General features: G+C 44.6%; 2 protein-coding genes across 5 annotated transcripts in view; one reads left to right on the top strand and one right to left on the bottom strand.

Annotated features, from left to right (window-relative positions):
- acoxl (acyl-CoA oxidase-like) overlaps positions 1-13570 on the bottom strand; it is a 392248-nt gene that overhangs the window by 50286 nt on the left and 328392 nt on the right. For both annotated transcript variants that reach the window (XM_080192936.1, XM_080192935.1), the window contains exon 17: positions 6703-6773. In XM_080192936.1, coding sequence (XP_080049062.1) covers positions 6703-6773 — 71 coding nt within the window. The remainder of the gene's footprint in view (positions 1-6702; positions 6774-13570) is intronic.
- The window catches only part of LOC145345201 (uncharacterized), a 559547-nt gene that overhangs the window by 537989 nt on the left and 7988 nt on the right, over positions 1-13570 (top strand). The gene's annotated exons all lie outside the window — the stretch shown is intronic.

Raw genomic sequence — 13570 nt, 5'->3', positions numbered from 1 at the left:
CACAGGCTTTGAAGAAGGAGTTAACTGTGACCTACAGCTTAGTTTCTGAGTGAACACGCACCCACACAAGGGATATCATCATACTGGAGCTCAGTGACTGAAGTTGGAGTCATTTTGGTTTAGAAGGGTGACATAAGTTGATCAGTTTCCGGCCTCTGTAAATTAATGTTACAAAGGACCAACAGAGCACGATATACAAAAAAACCCACGATGTATAGGTTACCCAAGAAGATAAATTTAGACATTGAAAGGTTTTATCAGTTCTGCAGGTAACTAAACAGTGGGGGGGAATTCACTGGTCCCCTTCGCCAATATTGGGAATTCTGACTGCCCGCTGAATCAGGAGTTTAAAATGGCAGGCCCGTCGGGCATGAGGGCTATCAGGATTCACCCGACCGGGACCAGGATCCCTCCCAGAACCCAGTTAATATGCAAACCCGCTTACTGTAATACAATTAGTGGGCTTGACAGCCTGGCTGGAGACAATACACATCTCTTTAACCTGTGCTTAACCCTCTCTCCACTCACATTGTTTGTACCTTTAAGAACAGAAGAAATAGGAGCAGGAGTAGGCCATCTAGCCCTTCGAGCCTGCCCCGCCATTCAATAAGATCATGGCTGATCTGTCGTGGCTCAGTTCCACTTTCCCGCTTTCTCCCCATAACCCTTAATCCCCTCGCTTATCAAAAACCCATCAACCCGCGTCTTAAAAATATTTAGCGAGGCAGCCTCCACCACTTCAACGGGCAGAGAATTCCAGAGATTCACCACCCTTTGAGTGAAGAAGTTCCTCCTCAACTCTGTTCTAAACCGCCCCCCCTTTATCTTTAGGCTGTGCCCCCTAGTCCTACTGTCCTTTCTGAGCGGGAAGAGTCTCTCCACCTCTATCCTATCCATCCCATTCATCATCTTATATGTCTCAATGAGATCTCCCCTCATTCTTCTAAACTCTAACAAGTACAAGCCTAGTTTATTCAGCCTCTCCTCATAGCTCAACCCCCTCAACTCTGGTATCAGCCTAGTAAACCTCCTCTGCACTCCCTCCGAGGCCAAAATATCCTTGCGTAAGTGCGGCAGACTTGATTGTCTGTGGAGAGTCGCATTCCAACCATTATTTTGTAAATTGAGTTTGTGTCTCTATATGCCCTGTTTGTGAACTGAAATCCCACTCACCTGATGATGAAGCAGTGCTTCGAAAGCTTGTGGCTTTTGCTACCAACAAACCTGTTGGACTTTAACCTGGTGTTGTGAGACTTCTTACTGTAACTACACCAGTCCAACACTGGCATCTCCATATCATAGGTACCTTATGCCCAGAGGAGGGTCAGGGAGATAAGTCTGTTATGGATAACATTGGAATAGTTTAGGTTAGAGGGTCATTAGATTGGTTCCACTGGTCCGCGCAACATCGAGGGCCGAAGGGCCTGTACTGCGCTGTAATGTTCTATGTTCTAAGTCCAGTGGCCACTTGTCACTCTTCCACTGCCCCGCTGCAAACGAAGGGTCCCCCAAGAGTGCTGGGGGTTGCGTGGGCTCGGGCTGTGGGCAAAGGGTTGACGTTGCCATTCTCCTTCAGAAGACTAAGGGTCTAAGCTAAGTGCTTTCACTTCTTCTTTTGCAAACTTATTCCCTTCGATAAACCACAACTATTAATCACGTTTTGCAGCTTTGTAAACATTGCAGTTAAGAACAACGGGGTTAATTGAGGTGCATTCAAGCACGAAGGGGAAGATAAATAACCACAGCTGACTGGAGGCTGAATAAAAATCCATAAAGCTGTCAATGGAAACCTCTTTCAAAGCGCTGTGAAACTGACATAAATCAAAGGTTTTCAATGGAATAGAGAGGATTTCAAAGAATTCAGCTTGCTAGGAAGGCTCAGAGACTTCAAATAAAAGCCACACAAATACATTTTGGCTGAGTGAGTAGCTGTGGAGAAGGGAATTCCATCCTTCCCCCCCTCAGCCCCCCGCCGCCTGCTCCCACAAGTGAAATTGACATGTCTCTGTCAGAGGACTTCAAATAGGTTTGCTCACACCTGCTGCTTCTAACAGAGAGAAAGGAAAATCTCTGCTGCAGAGTGGAGTGATGCAGTGATTTAAAAGCCTGCCGGGTGACCGGGGACATGGAGTTTAAAGTGGCCACATCAAAATGTTCACAGTTGACAGGCAGGAATGGAGATGTTGATCACAGGCTTGTCTGAACTCACCATGTCAGGGGTCATCTTCAGGTCTGCCAACTGGAAAAGGTAGTCCAGCCATGAGACCCCGCATTCTGGGGCAGAGTGATGAGATCAGGCACTTGCCCCCAGCCTGAGCCCACCCGACTCCGCAGGCTCTAGAGGGTCCCATCCTTTCCTGCCTGACAGTGATAGAGAAACAAATAGCCACTGAACTTACCTTTTTGACACCCCCCGCTCCCCTTCAGGGCCCAAGGCACCAGGCCAGGATGTTGGGGGCAATGCATCATTGGCACTGCCAAAGTGCATGGCCTGAAGGTGGTCCTGAGTGGGGGTCTGGAGGAGGGGGGGTGAGGAAGGCTGAGTGGTGGTCTGAGGGGTGAATGGGGCTGAGGACCAGGGTGGTTTGAAGGGGCAGATCAGATTAGGTTACCCTCGGGCCTTTGTGTGGTATGGGGGTGGGAGTGACCTATTATTTGAGTGGAGGGGAGGAAGACCCTCTTCATTGAAGGGACCCTGGTCAATGTAGCGGCGGGGGGGGGCAGTTGGGCAACCAGTTTGTTCTTTCTCAGCAGGGGAGAAGGGACCTGTTTTTCGAGTGGGTTTCTCGAGATGCATTAATTTGCATTCACTAGGAGGGTGAATCCAGCCTGACAGATGCTGCCAGCGCTATGTGAAACACTCTGGCTTTCCTGCCAGCGTGGACACTTGGGACGGAATTCTTCCTCCCCTGCGCCACTGGAATTTTAGCGGGCGGGTTGCAGACAGTGTGAAACCCTATTGAGCTGGGTGGGAATTTCCAGCTTTTAGACCAGCATGGCCGGAGAATTCTGTTCTTGGTCCCAATTCAGGAGACTCGATCACATCTACTATCTCAAAGTCAGCGCCAAGATCCTGTAAAATCATTTAGTAGGGTAGAGCGGGAAGGTTGGCCCAGATGACTCTGGGCAAATATAGGTGACAGAAGCTCAATTTCCAGTTGCAGCCCCCCATCCCCTCCCGGCCAAAAGTGGTCTAATCAGCCAATTTCACAATCAGCAACTTCTGAGAAGTTAGTAACCTCTCGGTTATGGTAATTAGAAGTCTAACACCTGTTTTAGAAACCCCCACCCCCGCCCCCCCTACCCCACAAAAGCTAAATTTGGCAAAAATTAGGCAAAGGTTCTTGTCAGTTTTTGTAGGTCTGCACACTCTATCCAGTGGATCCTTTAAAAGATCATCCCTAATTGCCCTTTGAGGGCAGTTGAGAGTCAACCACATTGCTGTCACTCTGGAGTCACGTGTAGGCCAGACCAGGTAAGGACGGCAGATTTCCTTCCCTAAAGGACATTAATGAACCAGATAGGTTTTTCCGACAATCGGCAATGGTTTCACAGTCATAAGTAGATTCTTAATTCCACTTATTTTTCTATCAAATTCCACCATCTGCCTTGATAGGATTCAAACCTGGGTCCTCAGAACATTAGCTGAGTTCCTGGATTAAAAGTTTAGCAACAATACCACTAGGCCATCAGCTCCCCATTATCATTGAAAGACACTAGGTTTTCATTTTGTTTTCTTTCACTCAATTACTTTGGAGCTAGGTGGGGGAGTGGGAATGCTCTGCTCCTGGATCTACAGGAATAACTCTGACTTTCTGGCAGCCCATTGACCCCGCTCTCCCATTCACCTCTGATCTCCCACCATCCACCCTGTCAGCTGCCCCAATGCTGGGATATTTCCCAGAACTTTATCAGACAACTCCCCAGTATCATGGAGATGACACCCAGGGCCCAATTTCCAGGCCTTTATCTTCAGAAACATAATCCAGGCAAGCTTCCAACATTCAGTGGGAGACCAATATCCCGGCCAATAAGTGACAGTTAACTCAGTGAAATGAAAATTTATTTTAAATTTTTTCCCCCCATTCTTAAAAGTTACAAAGCTAATGCCCAGAGCGGAATAGCAAACCCAAATCCATTCCGTGCTTGCTCCAAAAACCAAATTCAAGTTCTAATTGAATCCAATTTGAGGTCACCACAGGAGAGACAAGCAAGATCCAAGCTGACAAGATAAGACCCATCTTGGGCTTGTTCTGATGCTTGATCTTAGCCAAAAGACCGAGAAGTGATATTAGATGTGCTAAAGGCACGCTAAGATTCACTCCCTAGTTACTGCCTCCATCACTCTCCTGCATAAAGCTCTAATTGCGACATTGGTATGATATTTTATCCTGAGATAGGGACATTCATACTGGTGCCATCTCAAAGACCGGCTTTGTCCACCCCATCTCTGTTGCTGAAATCCTCATTCATGCCTTTGTTACCTCTGGACTCAACTATTCCAATGCATTCCTGGCTGGTCTCCCACTTTCTACCCTCCATAAACTCAAGGTCATTCAAATCTTTGCTGCCCATGTCTTAATTTGTAGCAAGTCCCATTCCCTTATCACTCCTGTGCTCGATGACCTTCACTGTTTCCTGGACAAGTAATATCTTCATTTTAAAATTCTCATCCTGGTTTTCAAATCTCTCCATGACATTCTTGGTCCCACCCCATCTCTGTATTCTTCTACAACCCTCAATCCACTGAGACATTTGTACTCCTCTAATTCTGGCCTCTTGTGCATTGCTGGTGGCTGTGCCTTCAGTTGCCGTAAGTCCCAAGCTCTGGAATTCCCTCCCCATGCCTCTTAACCTCATTTCGGTATGCCCTTAAAACATATCTCTTCGACCAAGCTCTTGGTCATCTGACCTAACAAGTATCAGTATGGCTTGTTTTATAATACTCTTGTGATCTATAAATATCATTTGTTATTGTTGTTTTAAAAACTTTCTTTTAACATATTTTACCCCTCAAGGCCGTGCTGCCTTGAATTACAACCAATTTTAAGTGCATTTTCCCCCCTAACAGAACCATAGGACCTCTACATGCAGAAGGAGACCATTCAGCCCATCAAATCTGCACTGACTCTCCAAAAAAGCATCTTACTCAGTCATTTTAACCTCAAAAGGAGGTGACTAAGAGATGACCTTATGGAGGCGCATTAGGTAATTAATGGCATATCAAAATTAAATTCAGAAGATTATTTTAAATTAAATTGTGACTGTAGGAGAAACATAATGGGGGAAATTTTCCCATCCTGCTGGCCACAGGAATTGTAGTGGGCAGGGAGGCAGATCATGCAAAGGTTCGTTGACCTTGGATGGGATTTTCCAGTTTTGGGGCAAGCGCGATCAGAAAATCCTGCTCCTTATGTCAGGAAGCTCTTTACCAAATGGAGTAATCAAAACAATAAGGGTGGCATAGTGGTTACACAGTTGCCTCGCATGCCAGGGACCCGAATTCGATTCTGGCTTCGGGTCATTGTCTGTGTGGAGACTGCACGTTCTCCCCATATCTGCATGGGTTTTCTCCAGGTGCTCCGGTTTCCTCCCTCAGTCCAAAGATGTGCAAGTTAGGCTGATTGGCCATGCTAAATTGCCCCTTAGTGTCAGGAGGATTAGCAGGGTAAATATGTGGGATGACAGGAATAGGGCCTAGATGGGATTGTGGTCGGTGATGACTCGATAGGCTGAATGGCCTCCTTCCGCACTGAAGGGATTCTATGATTCAACTTCTGAGTAGGAAATGGAGGGAAAAGGACTGAAAGAAACAGGTGAATGTTAGGAATGGCAGGACTGTCGGGCCAATCCCAATTGAAGGATTTAAATGGCCTTCTTCATTTATACTGTTCTCTGGAAGAGCGAAGTTGCACCAGATCTCAGGTTTGAACCGTGACCAATGCCGAGTTAGTTGAATTTGGATTGGGTTGCTTTGATGTCCTTGGGTTAGGGAGAGGGAGTGGGCCTGATTTCCTGCTCTCAATTATTCCCGAATCTGCACGTCAGCAGGGGATCAGTTCTGCCCCGTCGGTGTTGGATGATGGCCTGCCCATTGTTGACCTTTGCACGTGAGCAACAGTCACTTGGCTGAGGTGCTGCGATCCCAAATTCAGGACAGCAGGGTGGGGGAGAGAGAGGGGGGCAAAGAAATGTGAATAAGAATGTATATGAAACATTTTCTCTGCTAAGTAGTGCAGTGCAGTTAGCTCAACCAACAAAGTCTGGCACAAGGCAAGTGCAGCTTGAACTTCTCCTGTTTTAAAAGCTGATAAGGCAGGTTTGCTCAGTAATTAGGCATCTTCTCAGTCAGTTTGGCAAACCAGTCCAGATAAGTTTGTTAAAAGACTGCTGTTGATAGATAGGGTTGAGTTGAGATAATTGAATTCTATTTAAAACTGAAATAAATTCCAGCTAACACTCAACACCCACTTTCCTGTCAGCCTTGCAAACAGGTTCCAGCACTTAACCAAATGGCAGCAAATACATTTGAGATACTGCAGCCCACCTACTCAGTGACGATATTTGTGTCCCTCCTTTCTCAGTTATTAACAGCTGAAAAGATGATAAATGGGCCTTAGTGATAAGAACATTGTGGCTCTGATGCTGAATGTACTAATTGTTTTCCTCTGGAGGGGGGGAGTTTTCAATTGATAATCTCACCTTCTTCAGCAAAGCCTGGTCTTCTGGGACTGGGCACTGTTCCACTGCTTTCCAGAACTGTTCTAAGGTCACTGCAAATAAGCAAAAGAGATGAAAGAGTTTCATATTGTGAGGATTTTTTTCTCTCTCTTTCTGTGCTGAGATTTGTTGTGCTTGCAATCTACGCTTCATTATTATCAGAAAAAAGGCACGCGCAGTTTCCTTCTCACGCAACTCTAAGCCCTCACAAAATCCATCTTTCCAATCAAGCTTTCATTCCAAGCTCTTGCAGCAATGGCTCTTTTATTCCTTTTAGCTTTCTATTTTTTTTTCCCTCACCCTTCTGTGTGAAATGCACCGGAATGCTTTCTCCCACGGGACTGCTGAAGAGGGGACAAATAGAACCTCAGTTGAATGTCACGTCTGAAAGATGGCACCTCCAACAATGCAACACTCCCTCAGTTACACATTGAAGAGGTCGTCATCTGCCCTCTCAGATGGATATAAATGATGCCCATGTCACTATTCGAAAAGGAGTTCTTCTGCTATCCTGACCAACATTTATCTCTCCAATAACATCACTACAACTATTGTCTGCTTTTTTCTCTCATCTCTCTTTGTGGGACCTTGCACGAATTGCTATTGTGTTTTTTTATGCTTGTCGTGCTGTGCACAACTTTGCCTCTTGTGTTTCCTCACATCATAACAATGACCACAACTTCAAAATACTTCATTGGCTGTGGAGCACTTTGACGTGTCCTGAGGTTACGAAAAAAAAGCTACATAACTGTAGGTTCTTTCTTTATGGTTCTGCAATATTTAGGATGCAAATTTTAAAACACTGGTGAAATTCCTCCAGTCACTCATGCCTAGGGACAAGTGCAAAACCAGATTTTTCTTTTTCCGCCCCTGCTAAATTTTCTGCTAAAATTAAGGACCAGAGGATCTTTGCCACTATTTTTGAGGAATGGTGTCATTCAGTGCAGAACAAAAAAATTACACTGCAACCAAAAACAAGTTGTAATGTTACACCCAATACAGATCAACAAAGTGTAGCAGAATTGCACCTAATGCTGCTGTATTGTCCTATTCAGCTGCAACCCAATTCCATGGGGAAATTCATTATCACTCAAGACACTTCACTGTGTCAACAGCAACTCTGAATATAATATGACATTTTATTATGCGTAAACATTTGTGTTTATATTACACTGAAAAGAAAAGCAGAACTACTGCTGCATGCAAATGCTCATTATTTTTTAAGCTTATTTTTCTACTTGTGTGGGTGGCTGAAAGGGGAGAAAAGGTTATCTGCTACCTACAGAATATTGTGACAGACTTAAAAACTGTCTGACCCACATCATTTAAATTTTAGTTAGCAACTTTGTAGAAATTGTACTTATCTTTTTCAAAAAAAAACTGGGTTTGAAGCTTCTGAGTCGCTAGGTTGGCTTACACTTCCGATTTTTCTGATTTTACACTGCCCCCAAGCCGGGATAACATTCTTATCAAAAAGAGAAAATGCTGGATAATCTCAACAGGTCTGGCAGCATCTGCAAGGAGAGAAAAGAGCTGATGTTTTGAGCCCAGATGACACTTTGTCAAAGCAAAAAGTCATCTGCACTCAAAATGTCAGCTCTTTTCTCACAGTGCCAGGGTTCGATTCCCAGCTTTGGTGACTGTCCATGCAGAGTCTGCACGTTCTCTCCCCGTTTGCATTGGTTTCCTCCCACAGTCCGAAGGATGTGCTGGTTAGGTGCATTGGCCATGTCAAATTCATCCTCTGTGTACCCGTACAGGTGCCGGAGTGTGGCAACTAGGGAATTTTCACAGTGATTTCATTGCAGTGTCAATGTAAAGCCCACTTGTGACACCAGTAAACTCAACAGTTGTGGACTGTGCAGCATATTACAAAATTCCACCAATGGCCGTGTGCTGTTCTTTGTGTCTTCCAAGGAGTAATTGCTCTGGCATTAAAAACAGAAGTTTTTTTTGCTGAGAACCTTTTATTGCGGTCCAAATGAAACATTAGTTCATTATTTTTGTTTCACAGTGCATCCTATACAGTTATTTGTCATGTCAAGCTTCTATGTAATTTTATATTAAAGACATTCATGTCAACATAGTGAAAGGCTTTTACTCACATTACAACAGACAATAAGAAACTGCTAAAATTGGTATGTGATGATTTAATGAAGGTGTCAACCTGGTTATTTTAAGTCATAGAATCATAGAATCCCTACAGTGCAGAGGGAGGCCATTCAGCCCATCGAGTCTGTATGGACTACAATCCCACCCAGGCCCTATTCCCATAATCCTGCTAATCGTCCTGACACTAGAGTCAATTTAGCATGGCCAAGCAATCTAACCTGCACATTTTTGGAGCGTGGAAGAAAACCAGAACACCCGGAGGAAACCCACGCAGAGAATGTACCAACACTCCAAAGATGTGTGGGTTAGGTTGATTGGACATGCCAAATTAACCCTCAGTGACCCAGGATGTGATAGGTTAAAAGTGATAGGGTAACTAAGTGGGGGTAAGGCCTGGGTGGGATTGGTGTTAGTGCAGACTCAATGGGCCAAATGGCCTCCTTCTGCACAGTAGGGATTCTATGACACCCCCTTGTCTTTTTGTCTTTGAAAACTGTGACATTTTCTTCAGATATGGTTTCACGAGTTTCGGTTTGCATTCAAGTACCTTGTCGAAGTGGCCATTATTAATGGGCAAGCCTCGATGGTAAATTGTTGGCACGCTATTCTGTGATTGTAGCTGAAGTGAATTTCATCCTCCCTTGATGCACATACGCTCACAGAGTTTTATCAGGGTGTTGCTGGATACTGGGAGCCCTGACAGATTATTCCTTCCCTAACTCGCACTGCTAAGAGAACTGTGACTTCTTTCCTTGAACAGTTTTCAGACCATTTAGACAGTGCTTTCAAAAAAAAACACACCCTAATCTGATACAGCGAGAAATAGAGTTTGATACAGCTTTGTAATAATTCTACAGTTATGTTAGAGACATACTGAAAAATAACAGGGAATTACTCAGACCGACATACCTTCATTCATGCTGACTGCTTGAAATTACTCTTGTGTGATAAAAGCCTAGAAACACTTAGCACGTTTGTGTGAAATTCCTTTGTCTGTTATGTTAATGAAGACATTCACCCAGTGTTAAAATCAGAAAGTAATTTCAAGAGAATACCTTGTTTATGGGTTAAATTGGCACATTCGAGGCTTAGAATTAAAACAAAGATCTTTGCATTGTGACTGAAGCGAGGTGAAATGCACCAGAATTTAGTTTTACTGTTGCAGATTAGGGAATGAATGAATGAAGTAAATAAACTGACTAGTGAGAAATAAAGAGACTACATCTGCTCAAGGACAGCTTCTTTTCTGCTGCCATCAGACTTTTGAATGGACCTACCGGAAGGACGTGGAGTCTCTGGAAAGGGTGCAGAGGAGGTTTACCAGGATGTTGCCTGGCATGGGGGGACTGGGTTACGAGGAGAGATTGAAGAAACTGGGGCTATTCTCCTTGGAAAGATGGAGATTGAGAGGGGACATGATAGAAGTATATAAGATACTGAAGGGAATAGATAGAGTTAATAGTGAGAGACTGCTCCCTAGACTAGGTACGAACACGAGAGGTCATCATTTAAGGGTGAGGGGGGGGAGGTATAATTTGGAGGTGAGAAGAAGGTTCTTTACGCAGAGAGTTGTGGGGGTCTGGAATGCGCTACCGAGTAGGGTGGTGGAGGCAGGAACGTTGGACTCGTTTAAGATGCAGTTAGATAGGCACATGAGTGAAACGAGAATGGAGGGATATGGTAGGGGCTATTAAATAGGGTTAAACCTTGGGAGACACCGGAAGGGCAGGCTGTATGATTAATATTTTTTGTCTTTTATTCCGCAGGTGGAGGTCCACCTCGTTTTCAAACGAGGGGCATGCACACGGCGGGTCGTGCGTGGGCTGCTCTTGGAAGTCCGGGAGTGGCCTAGTACTTCATGTCGGTGTGTGTGCTTGATCCTGGACTGGTAGACGGGCGCCGCAACAGCTCAGTGACTAGCACTGCTGGCTGTGCAGACACATGGATTTGGGCCTGTGTCTGTGGGAGTTTGCGCATTCTCCCTGTGGTTGCGTGGGTTTCCTCCGGGCGCTCCGGTTTCCTCCCACACCCCAAAGATGTGCTCTTAGGCTAATCGGTTTCTACCAAATTGACACTATTTCTTCCCTGAATCTGACTGAGTAGGGTCCCATTCGTAGACATGCAGGGTAGAATAGGTGTAGGGTGATGCGGCGGCGCGGGCTCGTTGGGCCGAAGGGCCTGTTTCCCGTGCTGGGTTGTTCTTTGTTCTTTGTACCTCTCATTAAGCTGATCTTTCTCTATACCCTAGCCAAAAAATGTAACACTACATTCTGCACCCTGTCCTTTCCTTCTCCCCTATGTAGTATGCATTCCAACTATTATCTTGTAATTGAGTTTGTGTCTTTATATGCCCTGTTTGTGAACTAAACTCTTCACTCACCTGATGAATGGGGCAACTCTCTGAAAGGGTGTGCTACCAAATAAATCTGTTGGACTTTAACCAGGATATGTGAGACTACTTACTGTACTCTATGAACAGTATGCTTTGTCTATATAGCACACAAGAAACAATACTTCTCACTGTATTCCAATATATGTGACAATAGTAAATCGACTCAAATCAAACTGACTCTAAGCCACTTAATTTGGGGATGCAGATACCTGGTTGTGACCATATGGGAATGTTGATGGTCCTTTCAGATGTAGAGGGAATCACAGCAGGTCCAAGTTAGTTATCAGGATACAGGATTATATGTGTTAAATTTTTTTTTAGTTTGAGATACACAAAAGTAGTAATCAACAGGATAATGTAGACCAATGCCATTGTGTGCTACTTTTTAGTAGTTGAGGGTTGCTGTTTGCTTGAGAAGAACAGGAGACATTGGATTTATGGTTCCCGAAGCTTTCTTCACCTCATGTCTGCATCTGATTGTCAACTGACTGGGTGGATTTTTTCCCAATTCTTGTAAGAGTGGCACAGTGGGCACAAAAAACTGTGTTAGAACCGCCAGCCCCAAATGGCCGCACTCTCTGCCCTATTGTGAAGGAAATAGTTGAAAAGCGTTTGGAGATTGGGTTTTATGACAGAATGTTGATGGGGCAGCCCACCAGCACTGTGACCTTTTCAAGATTGGGGTGCCCATTATAAAAGTAGAATCCCACACCCCAAACATGTTCCCCATTTCCCCTTTTAAGAGGGGTATGAATAAGGTGAACAGTTGGAAGCTTTTTCCCAAGGCAGAAATGACAATTACAAGGGGCACAAGTTCAAGGTAAGGGGGGAAAGTTCAGTAAAGGTGTGCGGGGGAAGTTTTTTACACAGAGTGTGGTGGGGCCTGGAATGCACTGCCAAGTATGCTGGTTGAGGCAGACACATGAGCCACATTTAAGACTTATCTAGATAGACACATGGACAGATGGGGAATGGAGAGATATAAGCAGTTGGTCTAGATAGGACAACGTGATCGGCAGAGGCTTGGAGGGCCAAAGGGCCTGTTCCTGTGCTGTACTGTTCTTTGTTCTACAAAGCATTACATGAATTCCTAATGTACCTCTGCATCTCATCCCACTCTTCTACATAAACCATTAAAGGGAAAGCAGAAACTGCAAAATATTTTGATTTTATCTGGCGCAGGATATTCTGATGCCAGAAACCTGAAAGAAAAGTGCCTCATCATTATATAGAGAGAAACACTCCTTCTTCCCACGCAGAGCCAGCACCTTCAGGAAGATGGAAAGAAATATACAGACCACAAAACACCAAATCGCTGAACATAAGTCATGAATTTTCAAACAAATTAACAAACTGTTAAAGGTTGATAAATGTGACCAATTTTTTTTCAACCAGGCTGAGTCTCCTTTATTATAGGTTTTCCAGAGTACACTATACCGTACTTATACCTGTTCAGACATTGCTTGTGCAAATGTGATAATTAGTGAACAGTGAATTCTAAAGTATTTCTTTCACTTACAAGAAAATCTAACTGCCCTATTCTCTTTGCTCTTCCCTTCCTCTCCTAAGGCTTCCGTCATCAGTTACCTTCTGGCCTGGGTATTTGGGCAATGTAGGAACGCCATGATTAGCTTCAATATTAGGATTCAGGAGGCCAAAACTGACCACAGTTCCCACAAACTTGTCCCAGTGACTCCTGCGAGTGAGTGTGAGCATTGTGACATGACTGTACTGGGCTCTGTTCAAGGAATTGGATTGGACTTGGATGCGCGTAAAAGACTGAGTTTTGCGGTAGAGATTGGATTGGGGCTGACTGCAGATTTAGATTGGTTTTGACTGTAGGGATTGGATTAGGTTTGACTGTAGGCATTAGTTTGGATTTGACTGCTGATTTTGGACTATGTATTACTGTGGAGTCTTGATTGTGTTTGACTGCAGGAATTTCATTGGATTTGACTACAGGATTGTATTGGGTTTGACTATGGAGTTCAGATTGGGTTTAACTGTAGGGATTGGATTGTGTTTGACTGTAAGAACATAAGAACATAAGAAATAGGAGCAGGAGTAGGCCATCTAGCCCCTCGAGCCTACCCCGCCATTCAATAAGATCATGGCTGATCTGAAGTGGATCAGTTCCACTTTCCCGCTCTCTCCCCATAACCCTTAATTCCCTTGTCTGTCAAAAACCTACCTACCCGTGACTTAAATATATTTAGCGAGGTAGCCTCCACCACTTCAACAGGCAGCGAATTCCAGAGATTCACCACCCTTTGGGTGAAAAAGTTCCTTCTCAACTCCGATCTAAACTGCCCCCACCCCTTAACTTGAGGCTGTGCCCTCTAGTCC

The sequence above is a fragment of the Carcharhinus amblyrhynchos genome, chromosome 7 (genome assembly GCF_965287045.1).
Source record: "Carcharhinus amblyrhynchos chromosome 7, sCarAmb.v2.hapA, whole genome shotgun sequence".
Classification (NCBI taxonomy): Eukaryota; Metazoa; Chordata; class Chondrichthyes; order Carcharhiniformes; family Carcharhinidae; genus Carcharhinus; species Carcharhinus amblyrhynchos.
This window is presented reverse-complemented; position numbering and strand designations above follow the sequence as displayed.